Source organism: Mchenga conophoros, linkage group LG23 (assembly GCF_057382185.1).
Source record: "Mchenga conophoros isolate Kocher_MC1m ecotype Shallow Benthic linkage group LG23, M_conophoros_male_GT1.1, whole genome shotgun sequence".
NCBI lineage: Eukaryota > Metazoa > Chordata > Actinopteri > Cichliformes > Cichlidae > Mchenga > Mchenga conophoros.
This window is the reverse complement of record NC_140547.1, coordinates 4,243,734-4,258,071: the sequence shown is the minus strand read 5'-3', so window position 1 is coordinate 4,258,071 and position 14,338 is coordinate 4,243,734. Positions and strand designations below refer to the sequence as shown.

Sequence of the window (14,338 nt, the reverse complement as noted above, 5' to 3'; positions counted from 1 at the left end):
GAAAGATGGAGTCAGGCAGGAGTTTTTGTGGACTATGATGTTTGCAAATGGAATAATGATCTGTAATGACAGTAGGCAGAAGGTGGAAGAGACACTGGAAAGGTGGAGGTATGCTCTGGAGAAAAGACAAATGAAAGTCAGGATAAGCAAGACAGAATACATGGGCGCGAATGAGAGGGAGTCAGGTGGAAAGGTGAGCGTGCAGAGAAGGTAAATGGAGAGAAGGTGGAGATGAGTGTCAGGGGTGATTTGTGACAGAGGGATGGCAGGATGGCTGAAAGGGAAGACAAAGTTAGAGAGAAATGTGCAGAGGAAAGATGGTGGATATACTGGATAATAATACTGAGTATGGAGCTGTAATGCAGGAGGAAAAGATGAAGACCACAGTGAAGATTCATGGATCTAATGAAGTAGGGCATGCAGAGGGTTGGTGTGACAGCGGAGGATGCCAGGGATAGGCTGGAGGAAGTGGCAAGTCTTGCATTCAATATCACACAAATGTTAAACTTCAAATATCAGATAAATGAGATATTATAAAGTTTCAAGCTGGGAAAGGGGGTTGTTATACAGAATGTGAGCGGCATATATTACATCTTATTGGGAAGGTAGTAGTACTAATGAAAAGTGCTTTAGAACGAAAGTGCAAGGAGAAGTAGCTCATCTCAAAACTGCACAGCACTCAGTTACTGCACTTAAATAGAAGGCCGCTTAGTTTATTTCCACTGCCTGCAGCTCGTTGTTTGAGTAGTCTCGGAAATGACCTGGTGAAACTCTTGTAGTGGACTGCACAACACAGACAGGCTGTATGTGAGTGCGCTGCTCTTTGACAGGAGATGGGCGTTGCCCATCCAGTCAAATGTCAGTCGCTTCCTCCGACACGCCTCCAAAGAGGATGACTTTTTCCTCTCAAGCAAACTTGGGAAGTTAACCGTGCTGGAAAGACCCGCCTGAAACACCCACACGCCTCGTGTTGATTCGCTCTTCCTCTTATCAATCACTTATATCCCAAGTGACGAAATCGACAGCGCCACACCGGAGCTGAGGAGTGGGTGATGAGGAGCGATCAGCACCACCAGGAAAAGGAAAAAAAAAAAAAATACCAGGAGCGATAAAATGCACGGAGGACAAGGGTCAATTTGACTGCCAGTAAGACGTTTTGGCACTTTGGGGAGGGGGGTTTGGTGTTTGCGAGTTTATTTTGGGGAACGCTAGTTTAATGCAGTCAGGATTCTCTGTCAGTAGGAGTTGGCTGTTTTTTGGGCTGCAATTCCAGGGAAGGCTCTCTGAGCTAACCTAGCTAGCTAACAATTAGCCTTCCCATTTAGCCCCCTATCCTGGTTACTTGGTGCCTCCGCCTGCGAGACATACCTGCTCTGAGCGCGCACTTTCTCTGATCGGCACAGGTGCATGCGGATGGTGGAGGACTAGAGGCAGTAAACCAACCTTTCTGGATGGACAGACTGGGGCTCGTTGTCACTGCGCGGGCGTAACTTGGAGCGCTGATTTCGGGGCGGCTAGGCTTGCACTCGGCCGGGCAGCCAGCAGAGGGGATTGGACAAATGTGGTGGCCGCGCCAGGCAGTTGTGTCCCGCTGTGTGTGGGACCGAAGTTAGTAGTTTAGTATAAGAAAAATATATATGTCTATATATTTTTAAATTGACTGGGCTAAGCAAGAAAACAAAGTGCGCTGAAGATAAAAATTCAACCTGTTAGCTTGGTTATAACGTTAGCAGCGTTTAGCTTTCAGGCTAGTTAACAAACTAATACCGGTCCATGAAATCAAAATGGTTATTCGCACCCTCGGTAGTTCCTCGGGATATTTGCAGACATGTTTAGTTTCTTTTTTTCTGATGAGCTCACAGTCACTGTAGCCTGAGGTTTTACTGGAGACTTTGACTAACGTTAAGCTGTCAAATATTTAACACTTGACAGCAGCTTTGCCATCAACAAGGGAGGCCAGAGTCTGCACCAAGCAACGAGACTATCGAGCTCCATTATCAGTGTCTGGATATAACCTGTTGGGATCGGACTGTTGTGCACACAGGAGGCCTTCTTCTTCTTTCTTTTTTTTTTATCTGGTACTTTGTGTGAGGTGTAAGCCCGACACCTCTCCTCAAACGGGCTTTCTTCCCCCCCGCTCATGCGGTGATGACTTTAGACTCCATGATGGCTTGTTGCCTGAGTGAGGAGGCGAAGGAGTCCAAACGAATCAACGCTGAGATCGAGAAGCAGCTCCGACGAGACAAGAGAGATGCGAGAAGGGAGCTGAAGCTGCTCCTGCTGGGTAAGTCTGCAGGTTCCTGTCTCACACTGCTTTGCTTCGGGATGCACCCACACTACACACAAACCATCTGGCTCGAAAAACCACTGGTGTGATTGTGTTGTTTTACAGCTTTCGCATGCAAAACTACACCCACGATTGCTCGAGCTAAATTGCTCCGATCACCACAGGATTTGCGTGTGATGTGATATGCAAAGCAAAATGCACTCGTGTGGTTCAGGTTGTGTTTTTAGTCTAACGGTGGAATAGCTGGAAGCAGCCACTCACCCAGGAATTTAAACCAGCGACTGAATTAAAATCCGCAGTCTGTAATCTTTACTGTGTTTCTTCAAAGCTTCCGTAGTCTTGCATCTTTGGCCACAAGGATTCATGAGAAACGTCTCCCCTGCTGATTTTCTTTTTGTTAGAAGACCACCCATAAGACAGCAGAGGGAGGAGACTGGCCAAGGTCGGTGGATGTAAGCAGTTCTGGGTTGTAAATGATGGAGGAGGTTATTTGAGAATTAAATCTTGCCAGCGAGCTTCTCTCTTGCCCTTCACACAGACTCTTGAAAGTGAATGGCCAGTATTACTTGAACTACAGTCAGAAACTGGAACGCTTCCACTACTAAATATTTTGTCCCTGAGTAGATTCTGCCTGTTCCTGTGCACACACACCTCGGAGTGAAGTGTGGCTTCAGTGATGAGCAAGGGCTGCATTTTAATTAAGTCTAGAAAAGGCCTGCACTGAGGTGGCTTGCTGTGGGAAATGAGTCCTCTCCAGAGAGCTGGAAATGCTATTCAGGTGTGTGTCTGTGTGCGTTAAAGGTAGATTAGCAGAGCCATTATGCCTTTGAATGCCATTTGGTGTTTGTGTCTTGCGTTGTAACCTGAAATAGAGTTTAAGTAAACTTCACAGTAAGTCGCACAAATTCATTGACATGCCAGAGGATATTTGAGAGACTGTGTAGTTTGTCACAGGTGACTGAATCCTGACTTCCTGATGCTAAAGGTGTTCTCACAAACCGCCGCATCAGCATCTAACACTAAAAATAAGCGGATTAAAAAGTAACTGTTTTCTTGTGGTATCAAAAATGACTAGATTGTAAGAAAGATCGTGTGTAATTTATACAGTTTAAAATAATTTTTTTGTTAATCAAATGTTCTTGTAGAGAACTATTCTGAGTGCCTTTTTTCTTTTTAATGCTCCCAAAAATGTCAAGTTCCTAACCTTGGATGAGATTTCCAAGTTCTAAAAAGGACATGGCAAAATGCCTTTCTATAATAATCAAATACTGAGATGCAGCCCTACTAGAACCAACAATTGTTTTTTCTTTTCTCCTCCTCTCTTTATATTCGGATGCTAAAACTGATACCTGTGTCACTCTGATCTACTGGAGTCGATGCTTCATGGTAACCAGAAGTAAATGGGGGTTGGGAGGAAGGAAAACAGAAAATGGTGAAAAAGAGCTAATTAAAGGATTATTATTGTGTATTGCACAGACATCATGAAATTTCATAGATGCTTGTCTTCCAGTATAAAGACTGCATAAATCCCTCACCTCCCAGTGTAATAAGCTCAACTGAAACAAAATGGCAATGGTGTAATTGGGTATCTACTCAAAATATATATATATTTTTTTGTACAAGATGGTCAGAAATAATTGTATGAAATAAGTGTGGTGATTTCTGTTAATTAGGGTAACACGGACTCATTGCCTTCTACTGTATGCAGCCTGATCGTGCTCGCTGTTATAAAGGCCCTCTCAGAACAAGAAATGGCCTGTTTACTTAAGCCTATGTGAAAAAGACCCAAGCGCTATCTAGCTACAGCGTCGGTTTTAGCTCCGTCTGGTTGTCTCTCTTCATGTGGAGCCTATTATGGACCTCTTTCATCCCTTTTATAGATTGTCATGCTTAGTGTAGCTTTTATTATGTTTTTGACTGCATGTATAATAGCCCTTAGATCTTTTATCTCCACTGGCTTGTAACCTCTTAGATTTGCTGTTAGATTTGGGATTTTTGTGACTTATAAGAAGGAAGAAAGTGACACTTGGAATTTGCTTGCTTTTGCTTGAACGTTTGTGCCAAATTGAATATGAAGCTCAAAAGTAGTTAATCGTACAGTATGCTTATAGTTCTCCTAAGTTGGGTTTGATATAGCGGTAAAATGGCTGTTGCCTTTTAGTGTTGCTGTTTTATTGAAAGGCAATTATTCCAGCTGTTTATCAGCAACAGGCCTGATTTCTTCTGTAAGTACACGGTGTAAAAGTCAGGGTCAGAGGAGTGCTCGCTGCCTGCTCTGTAGCTAATGAAAGTCACAAGTAATTAAATGTGTACAGTTTGTTTGCTCTCCTTACTGAATACAGAGTTTTAGTACAAATGCTTGTGATAATTATAAGTGATATACAGGCTGTGATTAATTGGCTTCCCGAACAATGACGAAGCTTTGACAGATATTGGTAATAGGGTGGATAATTTTCCTTTCATTTTAAATTTGAAAGTAAATGTGAAGTTGCGTTCAGAAATATAACAATAAATCATGAGCAGAGAGTTGCGTTGTGATGGGTTAAGTAACAGTGTCCTTTAGCAGTGAACATAAGAAAAGGCAGTTTAGGATATGCATCACTGCAGTGTGCAAACAATAACTGGAGACATTCAGGCATTTATGTTGATCGACTGTTGACTCAAGGTTAAATGAGTCATGTGACTGAAAAACTTGCCTATAAACCTACCTGTTTTCTCATGCAATACTGCTCATATTGTGCAAACGTCTTTAAAACGGTCAAAACTGCTTGCATCCGTTTTTGTTCGTGTTTAAGAAATAGAAAACCAAACGTTTTCATACTGCTGAAGTCTTTTTGTAATGGTCTTACACACTTGGTAGCCTGCTTAATATAAGCCCAGGGCTTTATTTAATTTTTTGTATGACAAAAGCAGCAACCATCAGTTTAGTTAATGTATGTCAGCAGCCGACTCTGCTGTCCTTGAAAGAGTTAGAACTATACGGAAGCCACAGAGATAAAATTCTGCATGTGGGAAATAAACGCATGTTTTTTGCTTGGCGCTCCCATAACTTCTCATTCATCTATGTAGAACTGCTGTTTTGTCTTACTGCACCGTTGTAATATATAAATAGTGCTACAGGAATAAAGTACAACAGTAAATTGTACTAAACTAAACTTCTTTTATTGCTCCTAATTATCCTTTAACACCACAGGAGTCAAAAGTTTGCTTATCTCTAAAATAAATCCTACGTGTTTAACTTTAAACACTCTTTGAAATATTTTGATAAGTTGGTTTCTGACTTCCTGGGGTTAAAATGTCTTTTACTGATGGACTTTGTGGTGATGGGTTTTTATAGTGACTGTTGGCTTAGGCAGCAATAATTATTACAATTGTTTTGATCGATATTGTGATCTTGAATATTAAACATTATGGGGCTGAGTATTCATACACCTATAGATGAGGCAGTTTTTGAAGTTTTCATAGGGTATTCTCTATTACTTTAAATCTAATTCAGAGGGAAGGCAAATTAATAAAGTGTTGGCCATTGTATGGGACACTGGGTCATCCTGTAGAGAGCGGATTCATAATTAGAACTTGCAAGTCCTGCAAAGAAATGCTGACCTGCTCTTAGCCTGCATCCTAAACTGTGGGAAGTCTGCACATGTGGATGTGGGCAAAAAGAAGCCCAGGCAGCACTGAACTTGCATGCCTTGGCCATACTTTCAGAGTAGCCACAGGGCAAGCAGCACCACCGTGATCCAACTGCTGCTCACTGCAGAAAGTGGACCGCGTGAGAAATCCCAAGCGATTGTCAGACCAAAGCGGCTGCAGACATATTAGTTAGTGGTCATGCTATCAGCTCACCTACTGAAAGCCTGTTTTCTTCCTTTAGATGGCTCGTGTTTACTAAGGGCTTCCTTTTAATCACGTTGGCTCAAGTTGCATAAACGGCAAGTGAGCTTGAACTTTTCGGGAAAGGTGAAAATGCGCTGCTGCAAAGAAAATGAATGTACTTCATTTAGAAAACAAGAAAACAGTGCTTATTAGCAGAAGTGCAAAAAAAGTATCCTTATTTTAATTTTCATTAGTATTAAAATGCGATCAATCAAGCCCTGCCGTCGGCTATGTAAAGTTCTTATGACTGCTTTGGCAACAATGGCAAACGTATTTTGAACCATTCCTCTTGTTTTGTCACTATCCCAGCTATGTTTGCTCTGCAACTCTCCTGCAAACACACAGTGCCCCACTGTAGCACATCAGCATAAATCATGGGAAACACAACTCTTATAAAAGCATTTTTTTTATAATAACCATAACATTCAGAGTAAGATGACAAGCTACCACATTTCTAGTATTGGTAGACCCTGCAGTAAAACGCTCAGCTCATCGGCTAGTCCTTAACGGCTTGTGGCTGTTGTTTGGTGTTGAGATCGTATTCAGTGAAACCTGGATAATAAAGCACATTTTGTACGCTCAAACGCTAAGGCCCCGATACTCACCTGAACACTTACCTGAAATGGGATTCAGGACACTTTATGTATGCATGTATGCACATACACTGAACACACACTTCATCTGTCAATGCACGCACTGCACAAACAGGTTGGTAGTATCTGGGTTAATGAGTATTTGTTTTTTGGCAACACCCAAGGATGTTTCATGTATACAGCCTACCTACGCCTATTATGGTTTCTCTTAGTAAGGCTTACAGTAAGCCAAGCAGATAAGCCCTTTGTTAGCCATATTTATTTGTATCCCTGTTAGCTGCTGCCAAGGTAACGGCTGGCATGGCTGGGTTTGGTAGAAATAACAAAACTGCAGACAGTACAGATGAACAACCCACACACAGGATAAAATGACCCAAAAGAGAGATCTGTGTGTTTATACAGTTGTGGGCCATGGTAGGGGATGCCCTCTGGTTTATCAGCTATAGTCAAAGCCATAATAGCATTGCTGAAGGCAGTGTTTCCTTCCTGGATTCTCAAATACTGCAAATGTATGTCTAGCAGTACTGAATGGTGGTTAAGTCATCCGTATCAGCTTAATTTCTGGAAATGTGGCATAACAGTATCAACTACCAGTCATTCTTTTGTTTGTTTTTAACATTCACCCACCTAGAATTTGGATCTACTTACAGTTCACTTGCACTTGGCAGTCAGCTGTGATAAAACCAGCTTCCCTGACAGCATGTCACAGCTGTTAGCAGGATATAGACAGTTGTTACAGCGAGGACTTGTATGTGGAGCTGAGTATTCAGATACTCGTACTGGTTAATCAGTTTTGAGTTTGTCTTTGAATTGTGGAAATGTAAACAGCAGTGGTCACACTGCAATAAACCTCATTTTTATCAACTTTGAATTAAGATGAAAGTAAATGATTTTGGTTGCAACTTACTCTTTTAATTTTTGATGAATTTGCAGTGCTTTTCTTAATTCACTGCTGAGACAATGAAATGTTAAGAAATGTACTTTTGGCCGACTATAAGGGCATTCATTTGTGTTTTGTTTTTAATAAAAACCAAAAGTTCTAAACCCCAACTATGTTTTCCAAGTTTTACATTGCCATTTTTACTTGGTGCATGTGTGCATTAGCATTTTGATCAAAATGCTGAGCCAAGTGTCTCTTTGCTCATCTCATTATCACATTGTCAGATTATTATCTTCTCTGTTGTCATAAAGGGAGAACGTATTGGGAAAGCAAAGCTCCTGATACTGGTTGATCTACATTCCCACCCTCAACTATGGTGTTGAGTTGTAGGTAGCTCATTATGTGGGAGTAATTTGAAGTATAGCCTCTACTGATCTGCACTGAAGGGATGCAGTGAAATCTCATATCCCGATTTTAAACATTTATCGTTCCGACAGCGATATATATCACAAACATTTTACATTCTCAGTAAATTCTGTGAATCTCAGGCAACTTGACTTGCGTGAAGTGTTTTCAGCTGGTCGTCGTGTACCTGGAGTAACGTGTTTTGACCGTTGCGTGAAACTATACACTTTTAGACACAAGTTGTAATGGCTGCCATTTTCTTTATTTGTATTTATTACATGGCGTGCTGCGGGGAAAAGCCTAAGGTTTATTTGTTTCTAGCACCTGACGGCTCTCTTTTGCTTCTCATCCGTAAACTCTCCCCATACTCTCACGTGATTCTTGCGTAGGTGGCAGAAGAGGTTTGTCGTGTTTGAGTCTGAGGTGGGGACCGGTTTCCTGCATAATTTGCATAGTACAGTTTTCTGGTCCGTGTCAGACTTTTCATAACCAACTATGTCCATGCTAGCCCCTCGTTTAGAAATAAGGTCCTCGATTTTCTTTGACTGGTCCTTCTGTTTGTCATCATTTCAGTTTATTTTGAAAAATCTCAACAGGATCTTCAGCTTTATTTTGAAAGGTTTATGTGGAAAATAAACAAGCGGACGGCAGAGCCACATGCTGGGTTTACCGTCGCTGTTTCTAACGACAGCACGTAAAAACAGTCGCTTGTCCATCTGATATCACTCCTTATTTGCTTGGACTAGTTCCTCACACTCTGGACTCTTGACTCAGTTCTGCCATGGTTCCCCCGCTGCTCTGTACAGCCAGCAACCCTCCCAGTTTTCCATTTGATCACAGTCTGAGCTGCCACAGTTTGATATTCCATCCATGACTATAGTCTGCCGACCGCTGCGTTGATGATAACTGGTGGCTAATGTAGCCAATGGGTCATTGGTAACTATTAGCAATTACCCTGCTAACTATGTGTGTTGGCCAGGTTAACATTTATAAACTGTTTATTACTTCAATGTTGTTGAAATAAGAACTTTACTGATCTCTTAAAATTTCTCTTAAAGTAGTGTTCATTGTGATGAACATTGAGTGTTTTGGTTGTTGGTGAGAGGAAGGTCTGCCATGGTACAGTGTAGTGGTGCAACGGATCACGGTTGATCCGTAATCCGAACCGATCCCACTCCACGGTTCGGCACGCACGTGATTCGAAGATTCAAAAAAGAAGGAAAAAAAGTGTGTGTATGGTGCGCGTGGTAGGTCTGTCAAGCGATAGTTATGGTCAGCGCTAGCGATCCAAGTGGAGGAGCAGAGGAGTTTGCGGTATTTAAGCAGCCCTTTGCTGCCCAGTCCGACCGGGCTAAAGCTATTACAAAAGCTACTGGGGTGTTTAGCTGCAGACGGGAGGCCGTATTTCCTTGTGCAAAACAAGGGATTTAAACTGTGATGAACGTGCTTGAGCCACGCTATGGTATCCTGTTGCGCGTCCACTTCAGTGACAAGATCGTTCTAAGCATATATGAGCAGGAAAAGTTATGGCTGAACTGTCCCAGGCATCTTTTGTTGCCCACCTACAAACGGGTGGACCTCCAGGTCAGCGGAAAGCTGCGTGACCGCTCATTATATCACAGCGGAGTGGTAGATACAAAGCCCTGTACTGCCCTATATTGCACCTTAATTTGTTTTTATATAATTGGGTGGAATGAGTCTTGAGTTGAATGTTTTTAATAGGCAAAACATACTTAAGTTGTCTGTCTTTTTTTTTCTTTTTTGCTGATCCGATCCATGACTTAAAACCGTGATCCGGTCCGAACCATTAGATTTTTGATTCGTTGCACCACTAGTACCGTGTAAAATTATGTGCCACCTGGCAAAGAGAGCACTGTTTGTATCACTATTGTTGAACATTTTAGTATTAATATCTTAGGGTTTTTCTTTCTGGCAACTCTACCCAGGACACACTGGAGAGATTGTGTCTTTGTGAAAACTGCAGTCCAGTAGATGAGGTTAAATCCATACTTGAAAGCTATTTAAACCATTGATCACATTCTTTAATCAAATTGTATTTCAAATTTTGCTTGAATCTGTCGTACTTTGCGTTAGGGCAGGGCCATATTATATAGTTCACGGTAATACCGGTATAATGTTAGGCAATGATAAGAAAATGAAATATCGCGATAGAATGTGGGTAAAACGCGCATGCGCAGTGCCTTATCGCAAATTTTCAAATGTATATCGTGATAAATATTTTTGGCCATATTGCGCTGCCCTACTTTGCATACATAATGTCCGATTTGTTTGCTGAGTGTTGTCAACATTATCAGTGCTTGTGCCAGCAGGTTAACGTCCACACACCTGTGCAGAAAGTGGTTGCACATTGCTCCGGTCAAATGGCTATGCTCCAGTTTACTTGGACACAACAAAATACAGGAGAGAACTGCAGATTTCCATCGCTGTCACTGGACGATCTTATTTAGATCTTGCCATCATAGAAGTAAGGAAGAGTGCTCCCATCTGCTGGGAGAACACTGCTAAGATTTGGCTGTGTAATATCATAGACCCAACAGTTACCTGGCCCTCTGCTTAGTAAAATTTGAATAATTACTTTAACAAGCATTTCTAGGCTGGACCTTTTGGTAAGCAGCGTCTGTAGTCCGTCACAGACGACCATAATAGACCCAATGATCCATGTGTTCTGTTGTAAAAGGATTTATTAGTCCACTTTATGTCATGAGTGCTGCTATGCCTGTACTTCATCAGCCATCCTGCTTAGCTTTTTTCCCCCAGATGTGTACATATGCAGTCCTAAGCTCTTGTACCTGGTAGAAGGAAGCTTGAGTTTCAGTGTAGTTCAAAGACACAACAGGTAGGTGTTAGTAGTTCTGCACTGTTTGTCTGGCAGCTTTGTTAGTTTAGCAAACTGATGTTGGCACACCCAGAGTTTCGGCAGTTATGTGGCATTCAGGCCTGTGAAAGACCGCCCAGTCCTTCTGGCCCCGCCTACCTGCCTTATAGAACCATTAAATTATGTCAGACACATAGCAATCAAAATATTGATCATTTTCAATAGAGCACATCATTGTTGGGCACGGTTATGAATGGTTTGTATTTCATGAGCAGCTGTGGCACTTACACAAAGAACTAGTTTCAGTTTGCTGACGTTCTTGAGAAATCACTAGAATTAAATATCTGTAGGTAGCACTTTCTACATAACTACCTCCTTGTTCCTTTTGGTATTTATGCACACATGTAATGCTTGTGCAGCTACTTAAAAAGACAAGCTTTTTTTGCATGTTTACACAGCAACAAATTTGCTGTAGACAAGTTCCTGACAAAGTCTTGGCCTAGGAAGAAGGAAGTGAAGTTGAAGACGAATCACAATTACTTGAGTGATTGTGAACTACGAAACCTCTGTCTAGTGAGAAATGCTGCTCTTCCAGTACAACAAGTGTTTTGATTAAATGGGAACCAAAATAGGCAGAATGATTAAATTGACATGCAAGTCCTTTAGAAGGAAAAGTATGCCAGGAATTTTCTCAAAACTGGAATAGAGATCCTGAGCTTGCTGCCCCTCTCCTTTTCTGTCTCTTTCTCATTCTTTCTCTCAGCGAAGATCTTGATGTGCTTTTACAGTCCACTTGTTTTATGCAGACACATTTCAACCCTACAAACGGAGGACGGGAGACTCGGGTTCCCTTTCCCCTTACCCATTCCTTCCAGTCAGCCTCTTATTTGGAAGGCATGTGAAAAATGACGGTCACTGGAACAGTCTTTGAAGTACACATGTAGCTGTAAATGTATTAGCAGTTGGTTAGAGGAATGGCCTGGCAGGTGTCTGGTATGTGGTGCCCACAAGTCTGTCTGCATTTTTAACTAGGGCATGGTGGGTTTATTTATTTTTCCTATTTTTTTTATTTTATTTTTAAAGTGTAAGGAAAATTTAAGGTTGTTTCTTCTTCTTTCCTGTGGTTAATGAGATGTGACACACCAGAGGCAGAACATATGCATGCTTACATTGCTTTTTGTTTTTATTGTTAGTGGAAGCAAACAACTGGTTTCTGAGTTCTAGATGTGCAAAACTCCAGGTGCACTGCTGTCACTCACTGTGCAATGCTGCTATCTAAAACTACAGAGCCACAGTATCGGTTTGATTTGGACTGGCGCTAAAATCAGCTCTGGACTGGACACGAGCAGCATCATCATGAACTTCAGATAATTCCTTATTTATTTTGTACTCATCCTTGATGCAGCGCCTCAGTTTATCCATTGTTTGAAATGAACCATTTTAGCTATGGCAACTCGGATACTGTAGTGACACCTTAAGTCAGCCGGCTAAAGTTGGGTAAATGGTATTTTATTGTGTAAATTCTGAATCAGCTCGTGTTTCAGTTAAACTTATACTTGTAGCAATGCATTCTCAAGATGTAAAAATGATTTGGTACATTTTATTTATTGCTGTCACAACTCAAGAATCAAATCAAATCACTTTTATTGTCACATCACATGTGCAGGTACATTGGTACAGCACATGTGAGTGAAATTCTTGTGTGCGAGCTTCACAAGCAACAGAGTTGTGCAATCAAGTTAATTAAGAAAGGATTAGCAGCCTTGTCTTCGGAGTATTTTATGTGCACCTGCAAGGGCAATGCACCTGTTCACTTTAGGATCTACTGTACTCTCCCTTTAACGGTCTACCTAACTGCATTCAATCAGAACAAGTTATAGGGAAACATCTGGATATTTCAGTTGGGAAGTTATATTGGTCAATATTAGCCATTTGTCACTCTTTTAGTATTGACATTTATGACTGTAGGGCTGCAACTAAAGATTATTTCGATCGTTTCAGTAACATTTATCTGTTTCCTGTGGGCAAACCTCCTGTTTTAGGCTCAATTCTGCCCACCTGTGAATATTGCCCTGTTTTCTCGTCCCACAGCAAATTACAGTAATTACCCAGGAAGTGTATGAATTTGAAAATATCAAATGTATTTTTAACATTGCTCAATAGGACCGTCAGAATAAAAAATGTAATGTATAAAAATATTAAGTAATATTGGGTAAGTGCTAGAATTGTTTTAAATGAGAAAATAATGTGCAAATAGGAAACTAAAAATGGCTTCTGTCCATAAGTTCAACTAAAGCTGAATTTTTATTTTTTTTTTAATTTTTATCCCCCCCCCCCCCCCCCCCCCCCCCAGTCCAAAATAAGAAGTTTATAGATGATTCAGTTCATGAATTCACGATTACAGTGAACATCCTCTGAAGTGAGGCTCGCTCTCATCTTTGAGATGATGCTCCTAGCTTCTGATAACCATGCTAAAGATGCTCACTGTCATGACTTGAGTCTCTTTTCAGGACAAACTCACTGATATGCCTACTAGTTAAACAGAACAAAACAGAATTGGAAACGATGTAGCATTCACTATATATTAGTCCCACCCAGATTAACTACCTAATATTAACTATTAGTTATTAATTAGCTACTTCTGTTTAATGTTTTACTGTCACATTTCAGCTAATGAAACTGAAATGGTGTTAGCTTAGCAAGCATCACCCTGAGACGTTTGACAGGTAAGCTAACATAAACATTACTGTACAAATGCAAACATTAACATTGCTGTTCAAACATTACCGTAGAAACACAAACATTACTATACTAACATAAACAAGATATCAATGCGACGCACAAACTCCCTAAAAGTGACCCATTGAGAATTGATGTCACAACAATAAAATTCTGCGTAATCATAGTCAACGTCATCGACTGTGTCGAAGAATCGTTGCAGCCCTAAATGACTCATACATGGAGATTTTTTTTTCTTTAATTATTATTATTTATTTATTTATTTTTTAGAGTAAAGATGGGATAAACGTCCCTCAGTATATGAGGGATGTTGAATAGTTTGTTCACCAGTGAGTGCTCTGTGCAGCCATGATGTAAGAAACTCTCCTAGTTTGTCCAGATTAAAGCTTGGTGTATGGTTGAAATGTTGTGGGTGTTTCAGTCTTCGGTCACGTTAAATGAAGTGTGTCATGTGCTGCCCAACTGAATTGTGTATCTGTTGCTCTGCTTTGCGCTGCCAAGTTCAACTTTGCAAGCACCGATGCACGAGTCAGCCAGTCGAATTTTGTTTTATTCATATTGCTCCAGCATGGCTGCTACCACATTATAAAAAATATCCTGGGAACAGTGTTGGTGTCTGTGCAGTTTAATCTCAAACTGAAGATGATCACTGAGTAATCTGTTTACAGTGTACAGGCATTAAGCTGGCTAATGCTAACTGTTAGTTGTGTTAAATGTAATGA

At 41.0% G+C, this 14,338-nt stretch overlaps 1 protein-coding gene across 4 annotated transcripts in view; it reads left to right on the top strand.

The window, feature by feature from the left end:
- Positions 1 to 942: 942 nt before the first annotated feature.
- The window catches only part of LOC146546435 (guanine nucleotide-binding protein G(q) subunit alpha-like), a 33,430-nt gene continuing 20,034 nt past the window's right edge, over positions 943 to 14,338 (top strand). The window contains exons 1-2 of one of the 4 annotated variants that reach the window (XM_085265128.1): positions 946 to 1,146; positions 2,159 to 2,284. In XM_085265128.1, the coding sequence (XP_085121254.1) occupies positions 2,164 to 2,284 (121 nt within the window). In that variant the 5' untranslated portion in view covers positions 946 to 1,146; positions 2,159 to 2,163. Of the gene's footprint in view, positions 2,285 to 14,338 lie in introns of all 4 variants that reach the window. The other 3 variants (XM_085265127.1, XM_085265125.1, XM_085265129.1) reach the window with 3 other exon arrangements.